Source organism: Parasteatoda tepidariorum, chromosome X2 (assembly GCF_043381705.1).
Source record: "Parasteatoda tepidariorum isolate YZ-2023 chromosome X2, CAS_Ptep_4.0, whole genome shotgun sequence".
Lineage (NCBI taxonomy): Eukaryota > Metazoa > Arthropoda > Arachnida > Araneae > Theridiidae > Parasteatoda > Parasteatoda tepidariorum.
Window position 1 is genome coordinate 41934010 of NC_092215.1, and position 20749 is coordinate 41954758.

The 20749-nt window shown below is 28.1% G+C and overlaps 1 protein-coding gene across 3 annotated transcripts; it reads right to left on the minus strand.

The window, feature by feature from the left end:
- Positions 1-6664: 6664 nt before the first annotated feature.
- On the minus strand, positions 6665-20363 carry LOC107447772 (putative inhibitor of apoptosis). 3 transcript variants are annotated; one of them, XM_071188016.1, is made up of 6 exons: positions 20184-20363; positions 16592-17540; positions 15861-16039; positions 13501-13745; positions 10883-11028; positions 6665-7054 (listed from the first exon to the last, which is right to left on the minus strand). In XM_071188016.1, the coding sequence occupies exons 2-6, from the start codon at positions 17532-17534 to the stop codon at positions 6849-6851; spliced, it is 1719 nt and encodes a 572-aa protein (XP_071044117.1). In that variant the 5' UTR covers positions 17535-17540; positions 20184-20363; the 3' UTR covers positions 6665-6848. The 3 variants fall into 3 exon arrangements, with proteins under 3 accessions (XP_071044117.1, XP_015918264.1, XP_071044118.1); XM_016062778.3 differs by having other exon boundaries at positions 20116-20184; XM_071188017.1 differs by lacking the exon at positions 20184-20363 and adding an exon at positions 19541-20179.
- Between the last annotated feature and the right edge of the window lie 386 nt (positions 20364-20749).

Below are 20749 nucleotides of genomic sequence, written 5' to 3' on the forward strand. Positions count from 1 at the left end.
TTTACTACATTTTCTAAATTTTCATCATTTTACCATACTTTTTTCTGAATGTAATCTTCTTTTTTTTTTCCTTTAAAAAAAACTTTTTCACGCTTTCTTAAGATGCCTCTCTTCTCCTAACCTAACTCAGACTTTAAAAACGAATAGAGGGGGAAAATCCTATAACTACACTTTTACTAATAATTATAATAATTATTTTTAATAATTTATACATATCAACGGTTGTTAGATATTTATTCTACCCAACAGCATCTTTTGAAACATGTAATTTACACTCTTAGAAAAGTCGGTTTAACGTTGAACCATATTATTTGCGTCTTGTTGCGTGTTAAACCACATCTCTGGTTCAAGTTTGCTACAACTTTAATAACGGTGCTAAATTAAACCGCGTTTCTATTCAATGTAAACCAATCTTATCATGTCAAACCAAACCGATCGAATTTGAAAAACGTGTTGATATGGTTTAATTTAGCTATATAAAAATGGCTGCAGCAAATTTGAATCACAATGTATGGTTTAATAAGCTACAAAATTTCCAGCAATGTACAGTGCGAAAAAAAATTGATCACCCTGAATAACTTTTGATCTAATGATCGGATCTTCACGTTCTAGGATTCAATCTTAATGGCTCGAGGGGATGACCTCAAATTTGCTAATTAATGAGTGCAGACGATAATTTAAGTTACAAAATCAGGCACAAATACTTTCTCTGAATAAACATACATTTTTTCGTCGTATTCGGATTTCTGATCCCCCAATATATAGAGAGTAGCCGCGATATTGGAAATATGGTCCCAATATTTTGATCAGGAGAGCGCTCCTAAGTTTTGATCCCTAAATGTTAGTTTTACTTTTCGCGTACTTCTATATCTCGAGAACTTTTAAAGCGAATCGAAAACTCTTCATCCAAGTGAGTTAATTCTTGTATGGATAGAAAAAAATCGATAAAAATGNAGCCGCGATATTGGAAATATGGTCCCAATATTTTGATCAGGAGAGCGCTCCTAAGTTTTGATCCCTAAATGTTAGTTTTACTTTTCGCGTACTTCTATATCTCGAGAACTTTTAAAGCGAATCGAAAACTCTACATCCAAGTGAGTTAATTCTTGTATGGGTAGAAAAAAATCGATGAAAATGACTCATGTAACAAAATCAAAATAAATAAAAAATTAATTCTAACAATAAAATTATATTTTTTTATTAATTAAAATACAATAAGCATTCTCATATACTTCATCAGCTCATAGCCCATTGTTTTTCCTACGTTCATAACCTCAATCTTTTCCATTTCCAGACTATTTTTCACCCTTTACTAATGTATTTTAACATCAAGTTAGAAGAAGTTGTTAATGTATCACAATAGGGCGTGGTTCATACCTTATTAAAATGGGCGGTAAACAATGCTAAAATGCATTCTAAAATCATACAATGCTATGAACCAAACCTTCCTATTTTTTTCAGATTTAATATGACCTTCAAGTTGAACATGTTTAATCTGGTTTACTGTTAGCAATAAAAACTCTCTTTCACGATTGAATGAAATTTTTCAAACTATTAGTATTAAAATACCGATGACGAACTGTTGTTTCAGGAATCTTTACATTATTTATAATGCATTGTTAAAAGTCTAGAAATAAGCTTTACTTTGAAAACTTACTTTTGAAAAAAATTGAGAAGTGGTACCCTATTTACTTTAAGCTAACAGACAAATGTTTTAGTTTGTTTTAGCCTTACATGTCAAAATGTTTAAGCTTTATATGTCAATGCTTAATTTCAAATTTTATGTTAAGCTTGATAATAAGCTTTAAATTTCAATTTATATTGCATTGATAAATTATCTAGAAATAAGATTTACTTCGTAAATCTTTATACAGTAGTTGCGACGTCCTATAAGAAATAGAGAAGTTGTACACGATTTACTTTAAGCTAACAAATAAAAGTATTAGTTTAATTTAAAGTTCCCAAAATATTTAAGCTTTATATTTCCCTTTAATAATAACAGTACGTGCAATTCTCGAACTATATATAGTCACTTAAATTGTTATTATATCCTGGTAGTTAGAATATTTCGTAACATATAAAAAAAAGGCATAAATTCCCATAACTCTCCTACATTATTTCACTTTTAATAGGATTCATTTAATGGCTTGTCACAAAAAATGGTCTATATACGAAAGAAACTTATATGAAAAAAAGATTTGATGATTGAATGAAATTTTTCAAACTATTTATATTAAAGTATCGAGTCCCGCAGTGGACTGATCGTTAAGACAAGGTTTCCAACAGATCACCGAAGTCAAGCATCACTGACTGCTGTCAGCGTGCGGGTAGATGACCACTTGGATTAGTCTGCGTAGGGACCGAGGGTGTGAGGTATTGGTCCTCGTTAAACTGTTCTACCGTTAAGTGCTCGACTTCGAGTGCAGGTCGTCGGGCTACCGAAGCGGGGGTGCCATCCCCTCTGCAGAGGATCAAAATTGTGATGGCATGTCTTCGAATCATCCTCAGGGATGTTTCCCAGACCGTCACCAATAGCCCATTGTGCAGCTCTAGTGTGACGTAAATAAAGAACAACAACATTAAAATATTGATGACGAACTGATATTTCATGAATCGTTACCTTATTTATGATGCATTGATAGAAATAAGCTTTACTTTGAAATCCTTTATTCAGTAGTTGCAGCGTCTAATAAAAAATTGAGAAGTGGTACTCCATTTACTTTAAACTAACAAACAAAAGTTTTAGTTTAATATCAAGTTCCTAAAATATTAAAGCTTTATATTTCACTATAATAACACTACTTGCAGATTTTGAACTAAATATAGTCAATTTATTACATATCCTGAAATTAGAATATCCCGTCCTACCATTTTTCCCTTTGCATTTACGACCAATACTACAGATACTCAAAATCTTTGAAAGACTCCTGGAAGTAAGCTATCTGGAGCCGCTAAAGAGGGTTGCAAATTTTACCTAACATAGAAGGACAATAAACAAAAATTATTCTATTTCATTTTGTTATTTTTCCGAGCACATCTACGACCAATACTTCAAGAGATGCTCAAAGTTTATGAAAGAAGTTTGGAAACATACCTGGAGCAGTTAAAGTGCGTTGCAAATTACGCGTAATATAGGACAAAAAAAATTATTTAACTTCATTTTATCTTTTTTTTTTCATATACATTTACGATTAAGACATTACGAAGTATTTGAAAGTTGCTGGAAACATGGATTACATTAATGCTACATACAATTGTATACCTTTTCAATAATTTAATCTCAAACACATTCTGCTGCCACAAGTCAGGAAAAAACTTTGATCACCTCCTATAGTATTTAGTATTAGTCCATAGTGTGCAACATGCGTGGAAACGGAGTATAAATTAAATGATATTTGTTTATTGTCCTAGTCTAGTACGATATATTAAGTACAAATTGCTGCAACCCCTTCCTGCTGTTCTGAGTAGCGTTTCGTTAGCAACCCTATGTTCTTTTGTGATTTTTTATTCTTTTTATATGCCCATTTTGCTTTTTATTTTGGCCATTTTATTTTTAAGCACCCGATATATAGTATAGGGTGAATAAATCACATTGAATTTTAGAACAATTTGTAATTAAAGCTAGCATCTAGCTCTAGAAGCTTCTGCTACAGCTTAACCTTTGATGCCAATAATTTATTTTTTAGAAATGTAAACTAATCCTTTAAATACAATAATTTGTTCTTCATTCTTAATATGTATTTATTGATATGAAGATTCTTGTTTATTTATCTATATATTTTGCGGTTAACTGATCAAACACTTTAAAACAATATACAGTGATAATCTTTAAAACAACCCTTTAAAACAATATGCACGAATTTGCAACGTTATTTTACTTTATTTGCTTTCACTAGCTCATATCTTTTGAATCAAGTGTATTAAGATTTCAAACATTAGGAACACAAATTCCAAAATTTCGCTTCGGGTAATGAAATCATTTGCGACAAAAGGATTTGATAGACGTTTATAATTAGGATTATGGGAAATGTCTCTTTCTCTGGCATACTAAGCATTGCTAATCTCGATGATTATCTAAGCGAATGATAAACTAGAATCTTAAAAAGATAAATTTTAAAATTAAAAAATATAACTGCAACAATGAAAGCGTTTTTAAAGAAACAAATTCAGACTTTTGACCTATTTATTTTTAGCGTTCTTTTATTAAGATGGTTTCCTTTTTCTTTAAGAAAAAAAACGATTGTACAGGTGTTTCATCATTAAAAAAAATTCTACAAAAACCAGATAGTTTTTGTCTGTCATAATTTATCAATAATGTAAATATTTACATTTGGATCTTTAGCTAAAGTGGTGGGAAACAAAAGCAAATATCCACTTATTTTAAATACACATGTGTACTACTTTTTTCTTAAACCCTCGTTTTGCATCATCGAAATATTGAAATTCGGGCAATGTTGGGTTAAGCATAAATGGCTTGCAAAATTTTTTGAAATATTTTTTCAGATAATATAACCATTACTTGGAATCGCGTGATAAAACTTGGAAACAAATTTTTTGTTGCATTTATACAAGTTCTTGATCTTACCTAATTGGAGTGTGGGGATTTTCAATCTAAAATCAGTTTGTTCGAAAAGCTATTTTTTATTTTTTTCAAAATGATATTTGTAGTTTAGCTTACTCTTTATTTGAATGTACAAGTTTATAAAAAAAAAACATATAGAATTATATACATTCATGTACACTTGTCTGCTCCTCGGAAAGTAACACGTAATACAAAAAAATGACCTTAACCTATAGCATAAACTGAAATGCATTATCACCTTCCTACTACTTCATACATAGCAGAGAAGTAATGACACTTAGTATGCATTTGAGTGAATTTTAAAAGACCCTGGTTAAGATTGGGGAAAAAAAATTGTTTCCCAGAGTAATTGATTAATGTAGCACTTTTAGAATCAAAACCAATGGAAGCAATTTTTTTTCTACTTCAAATCCTATGGTTCTTTTAGACAGTTCAAGGTAAGAAAATATGACAATATTTAAGAAATTTTAATTTTGTAGAAATAATAAATTTTTAAACATAAAATAATTTCTGTTTATATTTACACAAAATTGAATTCAAAATATGGATTTAGAATATACGGTGTTCAGTAATGAGTGTCCTTATTTTTAGAATCCCTGTCAAAATGAAGTCAGAAACATTTGTACATTAGGGATCACTAATTAAAATTTATGCAAAAAAAAAAAAAACAGAAGTCCTGTCCAAAACGAAAAGTGTTGTTGAAAATGCCTCCAAGTTCCAGCATGCTATCAAACTGGTTTAAATGTTATCATGCCGTTTTTCTTTCCGGTGTTTCAACTGATTTTCATAGTATTTTTGCTTTTTACTTACTTCAATATTAATTTACAATGGCATCGTTTATAGTACGATATACAATGATCCTCCACCATAAAATAGTTAACGTTAATAGTTTTATCTTTTTAAAAGAGAAGGAAAAAAATAAATACATAATCTTTTGTATTCTACTCTGACTAAAATCAAAAATATAGCTTTTAAATAGCACACTTTCTTATTTTGAGGATTTATCCATGATTATTAGGTTATTACATAAAAAATAATTAACAATAAAAATTTATATGAGTGAAAAATGCTTATCTTTAACAACCCAAATATCTCTACCTAAGTCAGGACTGTACACAAAAGCACAAGCAGTAGAAAATGAATTCTGCAGCAACTTTTATGATTTAGAGGAGCCAAATATATCTCAACATGAAAAATCTGTTAATTTTCGTGACTTTAAAATAATTTTCACAGAAAAATTATGAAAATCCAGGACAAATCTTGACTACTGCGAAGAATCTTAACTTTCCAAAATGGAAGATAATATTAATAATGGACGATTTCAATAGTTCTAAGGGGTTAGGAGCGACATTGATACATTGAGCAAGTGAAATTCTAGAATTAACAATTTTTAAGATGTTGATTTCAGAAAACTCTTTGGTTTCTATAACCGTAAACTTAAAGTAGATTTGCCTGAGAAATAAAATCTAATCTAATATAAAATCTAAATGGGTATAAAAATTCATATTTTTTTATTAAAGGCAAAGATACATGCATTTAACAGTGATCATAGTAGTTCAGTAATAAATAATATTTATCCATTAAATTATATAGTATATAATAAAAAAAATTATATATATATATATATACATAACTAAAAAAATTATATACATATACATTAAATATGTATTATATATATATATACACATAACTTCTTAAAAAAAGCCATGCATGAATATAAAACAGGTTGTATTTAGTTTTCTGAAACACGTTAATAAAACAATAGAAATGTTAAGGAAGATGAATTTAAAATGATAGCAATTATTGATAAGAGTATAGCTCTTGTTTACAACATCATAGTGATAAAGAAATTTAATACCACATAAAAACAATGATTTCATATTTAAAACCACTCATATTATTTTTAAAATTTATTCATACAAAAAAATTCGTTTGAAATGTAAAGAATTCATGCAAAACATATCTTAATTTTAAAGATAAATCTACTGAGTCCCATTTTACTTTATTTTGGATCTAACAAGTCCTCTAATTCATCCCAAGGACTTATGTAAGCTTTAAATATTATGAAAGATTTACTTGAAACACAGATCACAAAATATTTATTTCTTTATAAAGCTTAGCTATACAATGCAATAGCTACACAATAAAATGACTACATAATGAAATAGCTACATAATGAAATAGCTACATAATGAAAAAGCTACATAATGAAAAAGCTACATAATGAAATAGTGTTTATACAGCTATATAATCACATTTTATAAAGCTATGGAAGATATGCTCTGATAGTTGCTTGAATGGGCTTCCGGCACATAGGACAAAGTTCCATAGCTCCTGCACACTCTGTACAGGCAAGAAGATGACCACAAGGAAGGAAAACTACACCGACTTCTTTATCCATACATATTTTACACAAACAGTGGTCTCCAGAAGTTTCACTCTTGTCTGCACATTTTTGGGGGACTAGTTTAGCTATGGAAAAAAGCAAAGAATTATAATTAGCATTTATTTTTCCCATGTTATCTTAACAGGGAAAATAACAAAGTAGGTATAACTCAAGTACATATACAACCAATCTACAATAACTTGAATCTAAAAGGACTGATCAAGAACTTCAACCAGTTAGGAATTTAAAACACTATTAGTTTCAGTTTTTGACTTAAAATAAGCATTGCCCTTTTGGCAACAGGCTTATAGATTTACTTTAGAATATTTTTATTTCTCTTAATACTGCCAAAGTCAGTTTGAGAGGATTCCATACTTAAACACTTATCTTTCTCCTACATAGCTGCATATCTATTCACATCTTTAATAAGATAAAAAGTCTTACGTTAGAAGATAAAATTTAAATTTTGTATAAACTTCTGCTTTAGTGATAAACACATCTTCCACACAAACTTTAACAAGATATAATAAACAGAAAGCTCATCCAAAACTGGGTGGTTTTAAAATGAATGAGATAAGTTAGAATGCATATATTGACATTAAATTTTTTAGCTCTTAAGTTCAAACAAATAAAATGCCTTATTGATGTGGTCAGTGAAACCCAGAGAAGCACGGAAATGATAGTTAACTTATTCTTTATAAGTGTTAGCTCTTTTTTTTCGCACAAACAATTTTTTCTGAGTGGCTGGGTCTATTAAGCACTGGCTGCTAAAGAAAGGACTGATTTGTGTTATGGTTGAAAAAATAAATATTTGATTTTATATTTATAATTATACAAGCTTTGATTCATTAATTATGGTACAACAGAAAGTCCATGGTATATCATTATATGTACAGGGTGCAAAATAAATAAGTGAACACCCAGAATAACTTTTGGTGTAATGATTGGATTTTTCCGTACTAGAACTCAATTTTGATGGTTTAAGGTCCTAACCTTAATTTTGCTAATTAATCAGAGCATACAATATTTTTAATTATGAAATCAGTCAAAAAAACATACTTTCACCAAATGAACATACAAAACCATTTTTTCAGATGGATTCCGATTCTTGACCCTCAAAATATGGGAATAACAATAATCTAGAATATATAGTCCCAATATTAAATAAATAATCCCAAGAAACTGAAGCGGTAAGATATTAGCTGATTAAAAACTTCGTTTGCTTCAAAAACATATAAATAGAAAATAACAGTCAAAACGTGCTTCAAAAATAAGCACCCATTTTTAAGAATTGCCAGAAATGAATAAAAAGAAACAAAAGTGATTTAAAAGTTGGCAACAAAAAATTGAAAAATAATAATGAGAAACCAAACTAGAAAAAGCACAGTTGCCGAGAAAGAAACATGAGGAAAAACAGAACAAGGAAAAGCACAGTAGCCGAGAGGGACAAATCAGGGTAAATTACATTTCCACCCACTGTGGAAAGGTGTTGAGGAACTAATGTTTTTATGCGAATCAGCATTCATATGAATAAGACAAGACTAAAGGAAAACAAGATGAGCAGATGTGACTGGGGCAGAAATAATTTTTGCTTTATTAAAATTGAATTTATGTCAAAGATTTCAACAATATGCAGCAATTGATGATCTCTCAAATTCTTGATAACGGACATATCATATTCCTAAGTCCAAATTTTGTAAGTCACGTCGAGTTTGTCCAATGCAGTTAAGGTCGGACTGACAAGGAATGTGATAAATGCTCCAATGATTATCAAAGCTAATAGGATTTTTAAGAGACTTTAATTTTATTTTGTTAACAGGCCTAAAACTGAATTTAAGACTAAACAGGAGAGAATATTAGCAATTTCATTACGAACAGTAGAAAAAATGGTAAAGTAAAAAGTTCTTTGTAAGGATTAGAAGAAGAGGAGCATTTGGGCTAGTGAGTTTAAGAATAACTGAAACAATTATAGAAGGGTTAAATCCACGGTGAGAAGCAAAAAAGCAGAGGAAGTTGAGTTTAGAGTTTAAAGAAGAGTCAGAGCAAATTATGAAAAGAAGAATAGATGAAAAGTTATTCAGGGTGGTCTTTTAATACTGTACTTGTAATAAATATATATTTAAATAAAATCAATCTAATAGCTGCTTTATCTAATAATTAAGGCAAAATGGAAGTCAATTGGTAAATAATATCAAAATGCTAAGTGAAACATGCAATTACATTAAACAAGTACTGCAATTTTTGGCACATTCTCTGTGGACGCTGTTTTTAAACAGAATTATGAGTTTAAACAAAATGATGAGATGATCAAAGCAGATTATGAGAATATGCAGACACTAGACAATTTAAAAACAATTTTTCATGTAAAATTTGTCATAGCCGTGTTTATTTCACATAAATTCTCCATAATTATAATTGTATTTTATAAAATTAAAGTGTATTAGAAGAGTGACAAAAAAATTTGGGGGAGGGGAAACAAATATAATAAATTGAGTAATTATTATTTTGTTGCAAATTGTTACTTACACATAGATGATGTTATATAGTCTTTTGTTTATCAGAATTAGGTACCTTTGTAATTTTTAGAAAAATATTATTTAAAAAAAAATTAAATTTGTTAAGGTATAATTTAGAATATTTTTAACTATTATCAATTTTAACTATTAGCCTTATCATTTTTAACTATTTGTTCTGAAATATAATATAATCATGGATACCCTACCTTTTTATGTCTGAAAATGATGGGGTCAAATATTCTGTATAATTTCTCAGCTTTATTCAGCTCTGAATTATTTATTTATACATTCTTTGTTCCTATCTCATACTTCTATTTCATCTTTTTGTACATTTTATCTTTTTTTTATTATTAATTGATCTCTCTCAGGGGTTGATTTACTATTGTAGTAGTTCTCTTATCACATTCTCCCTGTTACTTATTTTTAAAATAAATATGAACAAAATACATATCGAAGGTGCATGTTTTCAAAGTGCATGTTTTTAATTTCCTTTTAATCCTTTGTCAAAAGAAAAGAAAGCTAAACTTTTTTTTTCCCTTTGAAATTTTTTTTTTCTTTTCAGAGTATCCTTAAATTAATAATCAATTCATTTGACTTTACTATCTTAATCAAAAATAAGTTTTAAAAGCAGCTAAAATGTTTAGAAATTAACAGTTTTGTCAAAGAACAGATACAGCAGAAGATAACACTAATTGCAATAAAAGAATCATAAAAAAAACTATAAAAGGATAGGAATTGCAGATGATTATGAAGATATAAAAGCCTTATCCCAAGAAAAAGAACAAACAAAAATTTTATTTTATTGCGTTTTAATTTAACCTACTAAAGGTACCACTTCAGTTCATCTAATTTGTAATAAAATCTAAAAAAATGTCCAGAAAAAATATTTTCATAACAGTAACAGTCAATTTAAGATTGTTATTTAGTTTTATTTACTTCATTTTCTAATAAATATTGTTTCATTTTACTACCTACTTATACTTAATTATAATTTTACAAAACAATATATTGGCAAACATTCAGTTTGGAAAAAGCACTAATCTTAGGTAAACAATTTTCCATAGTTCAAGAAAAGGAAAATCACAGATTGCCCCAAAAAATTAACCGAAAATTATGATAAAATTTGTGGCTGTCTTTTTTAGTTTTATACTAAAAATCTATAATTTCTTGAAATTTACAATAATAAATTAAATTCTTTTATGCAATGTTTTCAATGACCTAATGCTTCTTGCCATGTTTAAATTACATATCCAGTTATAAAACGTTTTAGTGAAATTACACCATTATAAACTTTCTACATAAACTTAAAGAATAACAATTAATACATAATATGTGCATATTGATGATATGCTAAATAGAAAACATAATCATATAAATAAAGTAACATATTTTTCGTACTACTACAGTCAGCTGATTCATGAATTCCCTGAAGTGAGCCTTGTGAATGACCTTCAGCAGCAGAACTTTGCTCTTGGTTCATCTCACTGATCGTACACTTTCTGATATCAAGTTCATTTAAATTGAGACTTTCAGCAGATTTCTCCCTACATTTAATTTGATGAAATTAGTTAATAATTTTAAAAAAGGAAATTCAAGCTAATGAAATTAAAATTAGTGAAATCAGGTTATAAATATACTAAACTAAAGACTCATGATAAAATATTATAATTTACACCGTTACACTATAATTCAAATAAGCAAACCGGAAATTATAATATAACTAATTGAAAATTATAACAAAATAAATCTACTACTGAAATAACAAAACAAACTGTATTAATTTCACTCATTTTACCATGGTTATTATTTTATTAATTTCAAGTTTCATATAAAGATAGCATATACTATAAAGATATCTATAATTCCATGTTTTGATACAAAAACAACTAATGTCTAAAATTCAAAAAAGTGAAAACTAAGTTTTAAAATTTATAGTATTAAAAAAAAGTAATAGTGCAAGCACTTTGGCTTTTGCAACACTACATAAATTAATAGAAAGCGATTTCTTATCCATTCTTTTAAAGCTTGATTCTTGTAGATAAAAGTGGAGAAAATAATTTGTTAACTTTATAACCTTTCATAATTTATTTATTATTCCTTACTAATCCAGAGAATCACATTTAGGCTTAAGCAAAGAAATTAGTGTTATATTACATCTTTACATAGAACTGGAAAGTGCTGTATATGCATCATATTTATTGTAACTGCAGTCATATTTATTGTAACTAAAAGAACTCAACAAAATGAACTCTACAATAAAGTTTAATGGATTTTAAATATTGATCAATATACCTTTTTTTTAGGAATAAAATCATTATCAAATAGTACAACATATCAAGAAACATTTAATTTTATACCATCATTTTCCAAATATTTAAGTATATCAGTTTAAAACTGAATAAGAAATAGCTTTTGAAAACTGCTTTCATTAAGCTTTACCGGCTGAGAATGAAAATTGAAAATTAACAGCTTTCTCAAAATCAGTGGACATGATTTCTCAAAACATTATCAATTCTTATAAATAAAATTTTACACACTTCTTCCAGATTAGAATTGTCAATAAATTGAACTTAAGTTTTTTCAAAGTACAATTTATTTCAAAAGGTAATACTTAGGTCTGAACGTTACTAAAAATCATAATTTTGGCATACAATTGTGCCAGAAATTCAAATAATTTTTTTAAAAATCCTTTTATCAATCACTTGTCAATTTTATCAAGAAGTATGTAAAAAGATCAATGATGGATCAGTGTTTAAAAAATCATATACACAGGGCAGACATTTATTCTAAGGGATTATTGAAAATCAGATCATAATGGCAAATGTTTGAGAAAACATTTCATAAAACATGTTTCAAATTTTGTTTGTTTGCACGTTAAAAGATTGAACAGAATGACTCTTTTATCATGATCACAAAATTTTAAAGGCATTCCTTTTTTTTTATGATGAAAAACAAAGAAATTGATATTTCACATAAAATTTAGAATAAAATTGTTGTGATATTATAATTATTTATTATAAACAGCAAAGTCATTCTAAAAATGCAGTATTTCACAACATATGGATTGAACATCAATTTATATGGATTGATAATCAATTTAAGGTAACAACATTTTTAGTCAATCAATTAAAGAAGAGTGCAAAAAAAAAAAATCATGCAATCATTTTTTTCAATTGCAAAATCATATAATTCAACTATTTCATAACATTATTAATTTATAATGATATGCTAATAAAAATGTGTCGTATTTTTAAAAGCTCCTATAGCATATTTTGTATGTTATGAAGTATTTTAATTTGTTAAATAGCACCAACAAACTTTGTAAATATTATATTTATAAAGCAGTTTTGAGCTATAATTTTTACTTGAAATTGTGATTAAAAACAATTTTTCCATTCAACACCAGACATCAACTATATTACCAATGATCTATTTCTAGTGTAAGTTTGATAGAATTAGTGGATATGGTTTCTCAAAAACTTATCCATCATTTTTATTAATGAAATCTTGCACACTTCTTTTACCTTTTTGTTTTGGTGCAGATTAATTATAATTAAATTTTTTTTTAAACCATATAAATTATAACTTAATGTACCAATAGGGAGTTTAATTTTATAGGTTTTATTTAATCTGCGTTTTCTTTTTTTTCATGTAGTTGAGCTAGACCAATTTTAGAACAATTTTGTTTAAAAGGAGACTGGATGAACAAAAGTAAATCTTGTGCACTTTTGAAAACAAATGACTGGGTTGTAATGAAGAAAAATCGAGGCTGGCGTTTACATTGAGCAAAGGGAAGATGAAGATGCAAATTTAAGTTGAATTTGCCATGGCTAATATATACAGCTTATACATAATACAAAATTATATATATGTGCAACTCCCATGTTTCAACAAATTTAATGCTTAAGGAAAACATTTTATAAATAATTAGAATAATTATTCTTGTTTTTAGAAGAATTTGTCCAGCAAAAAACTATTTCAATTAGAAAATAACAAATTGTCACATAATATATTACCTATCTACAGGAAGTTTTTCCATTTCATCTTTCAAGCATGAAACTGCAGAACATAGATCATTTAAATCAGAGAAACTAGAGCCAGTTTCTTCTATTTGTCTTAATACAGCAACTCGGACAATATAATGGGGAAATAAACCAGAATCAAGAACATATTTCACAGCACTAGAGGCCATTGCTTCATCGACTTTGGCCAATAAAGTATCAGAACAAAAAAATTTGGATACATCTTCAGCTTTCTTTTCCTAATAAAATGCAAAAAAATATGATGAAATAACATTTATTATTAAACCTAATAACTTAAAATCTATATTAGTATAATAAATTTTTAAAAAGACAAGGAAAAGAAAATTAAAAAAAATAATAAATTTTAGCTAATATTCAAGTAGCAAATTTCAGCTGCAGCTATTTTGAAACTCTAAATAGATTTTAGAAGAACAAAAACAGTTTATTCTCACAATATGTAAACGAGAAATAATGTAATGTGAATCAAGTTCGGATGATTGATGCAAAAAATATATATATATATGGAGAAAGAATTTAATCACAGAATGTTATCAAAAAGATCGATGCTAGCACTTTATTTATTTAAATTGCGCATATGAATCTCAATGCGAGATTTGTAAATCAAGTAAATATAAATCTCAAGAAGAATTTTAAAATCCTGTGAATACGAATCTGAATGTTTAATTTTAAAATCAGGTTAATACGAATCTTGATGTTTGATTTTAAAATCACGTGAATATGAACCTCAACGTTGAGCTTTAAAATCACGTGAGTGCGAACTTTGATTTTCAAGTCACGTTAATACGAATTCCAATGAATAATTTTTAAGTCATTTGAACAAAAATCATAATAGTGGCCAACATGACCACGTGAATACAAAACTCGTTATTTGGGATAAAATTGCGTAAATACAAAACACGGTGAGTAATCTTAAAACATGTTAATAGGAATCGCAATGTGTAATTTTAAATCATACAAATTCAATTTTAAATTGCACTCGCATTGGTAGGAAAAAGTGCAATTTTTAAAAAAAACTAACTTTTTTTGAAGAGGTGGATTCTTTTTTTCTTATTTAGTTAATACTAAAGAATTTTCCACGGTGGTGACAATTTTTCCAGCTCTGATCAGAAACAAAAATAAGGACAAATTCTAACCTTGTAAGACTCACTATTTTCCAATATAACATAAGCAAAGATTTTATCCATAGAGCAAGTACAACGGTTCTCAACTTATTTTTACTCATTCTATCTTTTTCACTATTGCTAAAAACTCACTCTCACTATTCCAAAAATCAAAAAAATATGTACATAATCTACATTTAATCAGATTTAGATTTTTGGTAACATGTTTTAAAATGTAAACAAAAAAACAGGAAATTTTAATATTTCCTAATTTTTGTTACAATTACAAACTAATAATTTAAACAAAATAAGTTTGAGAAAAATCATTTTTTTCTCTTAACTAATTTTTGGATGAAAGGAGCAGTTTCAAAAATGTCCATTATAAGTTGCTTTTAGTGTTCCAGACCTGAAACCCCTGGTTCAATAAAATAAATCACCAAAAATTGCAACTATGTTCAATAGTAGCACTTTCTGTAACTGACAACTCAGAGTATTAGCAGTTGTAGCTCAACTATTGAATATACATTCTAATATTAATTAGCCTTTTTTATTTTATAACGTTTTTGGTAGCTTTATTTTTAAAATAATAATAATTAATGACAAAAATTAAAGCATATTGATGTTTCTTAATCAATAAGAATATCAGATAAATCTCTTTAAAAATCATGTAAAATCCTACTTTTATTTAATTTAGAATTTTAACCTACTTTTCTGAGGATCAAAATTCTGTTCAAGATAAGTTTTATTATCAAAAGAACATCATTTCAGATGGAAAACCAAAATTTTAAAACATACATAAAAGTAACATAAAACAAATATAGCTAGAATAAAAAAGGCTAAGTACAACTGATTTAAGCATACAATTGAATAAGTAGTAAAGGTTGGTTTATGAGGGTGTTAATTATTTGAAACGAAATATGGTTTTGCTTTATTTGCATAATATAAATAATTATATCAAAGGAACTAAAATGCTGTTTAATGTTAACTAAATTATTTATTTCACTGAATTATTTCAAATTTTTTTATTTCTAATGGTCAAAGCTACAGAAGATTACTGCAATGTAGAATAGAAAAAAAAAATAGGACAAGCAACAGTAGTAAAATAGAATAAGTGAGGCAACATAGAATTCTAGGAACCTAAAATGCACATTTCAAAAAAAAATTTCAGTGTCCTTAAAATAAAATGCCTTTTAATTTATTTTATTTTAAAATAAAAAAGGGTTAGAAAATTACCAGCATATTTTCAGGAACATTAGTTTTCAAAACTTCTTCAACAAATTCATCTCCTTTGTTCAGCCTTAAGAAGTGACAGTTACAAAACCATTTTGCATGTTCTACCCAAGGATCATCTCCAACTTCCCAATTACACAAACCTCCATTACAGTGAAAGCACTTAGTATGATCCCCAATACCTAGAAGTTCAAGTAAAATGATTAAGATAGGCTAAGATTAATATCATTGGGATTTACTTCTAAACAAAACTAATTTTTTTCTTGAGCAATGCATTTTATATACATCATTAATAAGTCAGACACAACTTTACTATTTCAGATAAAAGTAAAATGTTCTATATTTAAAAATACTGCACAGATTCTTAATGATTTAAGTTGAAATACTTTCTCCAACTTAAATTGCACAGCCTCCTAATAGTATTTTAGTTTGAAACTCAATCATACCCTTCTAACCCTCTGACAATACTGAATGTAGAAAACTACTGTCCTATTAGTAATTGCATACTTTCTTGTACAAAAATTTCATAATGATAAAGGAAAATGAAATAAAGAGGTGACACATTCACACACATTTTACCAATTAAGAAAGCATCAGAGTTTTGAAAAAAGATTAAGTACACAGACTAATTATGTTTGTTAATGTAGCTCAGAAGACATGTATTAGTGCATTTAAATACATTGAACAATGCAACACATTATCTAAACAAAGCAGCCTAGCTTTAAAAAATTTACCTATGTAAAAAAATCCTGCATTTGCCAAGTCCTCTTTGGACACAGGAGCTGTTTTGGGCCAGGCTGTAAAGGAGCGTAAGCGTGCACTCAGACTTGCTTGTTGTGGATGAGCAGGACTGCTATATAAATGTATGCCAAGTTGCTCTAAATTTAAATGTTCTTGATCTTGATCTAAAAGTTTTGATTTTACTGATGCTTGTTCAAGTACATGTTTTTGCATATTTCCACACAAATCTTCAGATTTAGAATGAAACCAAGGCAACTTCTCAATTGTGTGATTTTCATCTGACAAATAATCACACCAAGGAAAATGTTTCTTATGCTCCTCAAAAGGATCATCTTTAGATTCCCAGTTACTAACTATGCCTTTACAAAATGGACATTGCACCTTATCTTCCACACCAAGATAAAAAAAACCAGCAGCAGCAAGTTTTGAAATATCGATATTGTTAAGTGGCCACTGTTTTTCAAATGATTTTAATCGATCATCAAGTGTTTTCATTTTATTATAATTAATGTTTTTCATGATTTCAGCTAAATATTTTGTACTTTCAGAAGTTGGAGCTTTTTGTTTAGAGTCAGGACTGCCTTGCTTTTGATTTTTTTTGTTAACTATAGGAACATTTCTTGACCTTCCATTGACAAAATCGCAATTAGGAAATAACGTTGAATGCTTTTTTTGTACAATATCTCCATAATTCCAATCTTTGATATGACCATGACAGCTGAAACAAATAACTTCATCTTCATTACCAGCATAATAAAACCCTGCTTTTGATAAGCGTAATGGATCAACGGGATAATGTACAGGCCAAGGCACGAAGGACTTTATTCTTTCTTCTTCATAAGAATAATCAACAGGTAAAGTAGATCCACTGTTCTGAACCACTTGAAAGTTAGAATTTGCAAAACGAACACTTCCAGACACATTGTTGTTAGGCATGATAACCTGAAATTCAACATTAGAAATTTTGTAATATTCTATTAATAAAACACATATAATAAATATAAAAAAATATATTCTCTTCCTTATAAAAATTACATTAAAACATTTATTTTTCCCAAGATTACAAGAAGGTAAGATCAAACAATAGTTCACTAATCATAGTTATGTGTATAGAAATGTATATGTTACTTTATAATTAAAATAACTTTTACTGTTCACAGTCATAAAATTTAACAAAAATAAACAAACAAGAAAAAAATATGAGATAATCTAATCTTAAATAGGATATTTATGTACATAATTGTAACTTAAGAAAAAACAAGCTAACAATTAAAATGCAGTGTGAACTACAGCTGATGGAGACTTGAAACAGACATAATTTTTATGAATTCAGTGTTAAAATACCATTTTTAACAACAACAAAAAAGTTTCAACAATGTAGCTCACAGAGCATTTTTAACTTTAGGTATGACGTCAGATCCTTAACAACCATAAAACAATAATTTTAGATGCTTAACCATTAGGACTGGTGATACATCAATGCATAGGAAAATATTGATCTTAAGCAATCATCAACAATTCGATGTTTCAGTTGTCGTTTTTTTAGTAAGCATCAGAAATTAAGATTTACCTGCAATGTATACAATGTTACGTCTAAAGAGCAATTCTCCCGAACAGGCATCAATAACTGCAAAATCGCGCAAAGAGCATTTTTCTCTGATCATAAGAGATCAGTGAGCACTGAGATTATTCTTGTTATCCTTCCCCATCATGATTAATCAAGCAGAGATATATGTTTTACTGGCACGATAAATCCCGAAGTGACTATGAATAATTGAGAATCGAAGTGTTGAATCTTTCAGCTATCAAAACCTGCTTTTGTGTTTTGTTTTAATATAAGTTTGAGCAATGACAACATACCAATACAACAAATTCCTCGCTCTGTCGACCTTGAATTTAACAAACATTTATGCAATTACTCTTATCCATTGTTTATTTATTTCTTCATAGACGTAATATTCACTATTAAGATAAAGTATATTAGTTAAAGAATAGTTTTGAGCAACGGTATTAGTCTATTTTTACCAAATTTGGTGCAGAACGAAATCTATTGCCTTAGATATATTTTGTTCTTACTTAATAAAATGCATAAATTTTTTTAAAAAAAAAAAAACAATGCTTATGAATGCCACCTATTACACTGATGCAAAATAGAGCGATGAGTACTAAATTTCCATATTTATTCGACTAATGAATAGTAGCAAAATTTTAAGAATCACTTATTGATACAGTTGAACCTTGTAATAATTAATTTTAAAAGACAAGAGAAATTGAGTTACAATAACTAAAGCTCACCGTACAGATTTAGTACATTTTAACGTTCATCAAAACTTTTCTGTAGAGTAAAAACTTTCAAAGAATAAATACTAGTGCTAATTTATTTCTAATCTGCATTAAAATATTATTAGGTCAAATTTAAAAATGTAAATTAATGTGAAATAAACATAAATTTATAGAAAAGTCCTATAAATAGGAAAATAAGTTATACATTGTTTTATTTTCAACAAATATCATAGATTTAACCAAGAGAGACAACAAACTTTTTCGAAGCAGAATTAAACTGTGGGGAGAGGTCAAATTCGATCACATCAACCGCCCTCACATTGGAAGGCCACCAATGTGGGGAGAGTAGAATTCAACCACGTCAACCGTCATCTCGTTCGAAGGTCACCAATGTAGGGAGAGGAGAATTTGACCACGTCAACCGTCATCGATGAAAAGGTACCCCACCATAGAATCGAGTTAACATGTCTTATATACTAGTGAATTGGAATTATATTTTTGTAATGGTAGATGCACTACACTAACCTTCAGGTTTTATCAAGGTTACAACAGCCATTGCTATGGCAACTTAAAAATAATGAATGTTAAATATATTTAATTAGAATAAAACATATTTTTTAAATAATTATCACACACATATATATATCAATATTCCTTACCCATATTCACTCCAATTCTCAACAAGTTGCACTTATAATAGGTTTTCTAGATAAATGTCGAATATATTTATAAACAGCTTAAGAACCCAAGTTATATATTATTTGTATTATAACCATCCATTATAAAAAGCATAAATATGACTGAGCAATTTTTATTTCTGGAAATCACTAAAACTAAAATAGTTCTTACAAAGCTTAAACATTGATTTTACGTAAATATATTTGAGAATGGGGAATATTTCTGTAATAACTGTTCCTGGAAGATCGGGATTTGAAACTTTGTTATCATGAGGGAGAAACAAGCAAGTATAAGAACTTTGGAAATAATAAAAATATGAACAAAAAATAAACATGATAGAAAAAAAAAGCAAAACATCAACAAACAGAAAAAAGCTTAATTTTTTTTTCCAGTATAAGGTCATTTAAAGTCCCTATTAAGTTTATGAATCACAAATGTGCGCATTTAGGAAATATAAAACATTTCAGAGTAAGTTTGTTTTGTTTTTTTTTTCAAAATTATTATATATATAAATTAACACAAAATGAATTTTTAATAAATAGATCCAATTAACAACTTTAGATCGCAACATCTCACAAGAGAACTGTAACACGGCATTCAATGTAAAATCGACAAACAACTTACCTATTTTAATTTGCTATTTTAATACATTAAATAAGCGAACCTATTTTAAAAACAGATAAATTAGTCACCATCAAAAATACATGCAATAAATTTAATAACAAAACTTATCACGGTTTCGGTTTTTAATAATGTCGCAATCGCGATAGAGACGAAACGAATCATTCACGCCAAAACAGTTCCGAAAAGAGACGCGTCATTACTAGACTCCACTTGTGGCGCTAGTAGCTGGTGTAGTCTTAGTCTTTGTGGAATTTCCTATACTTAACATGGGAATCAAAGACTCACACACTTTAATTTCTTATTTTAAGTAATATTCGAGCTGATTATTTTAAGGTGTATTCTACCAAAAGTATGTCTTTTCTTAAAATGCACTATAAAGATTTAATTTTTTCCGACAATGAAAGAAATTGAAGGAATTGTTAATTAAATTCGAGTCTACAAAACTAGATGTCGGGTTTCGATCCCCACCGGAGACTGGGAGCATATATTTCGCTCTTTATCTTTTAAAACATTATAAACTCTTAAATCAACTATTAAACACTTATTTTACATTTAGTTTTTTATTT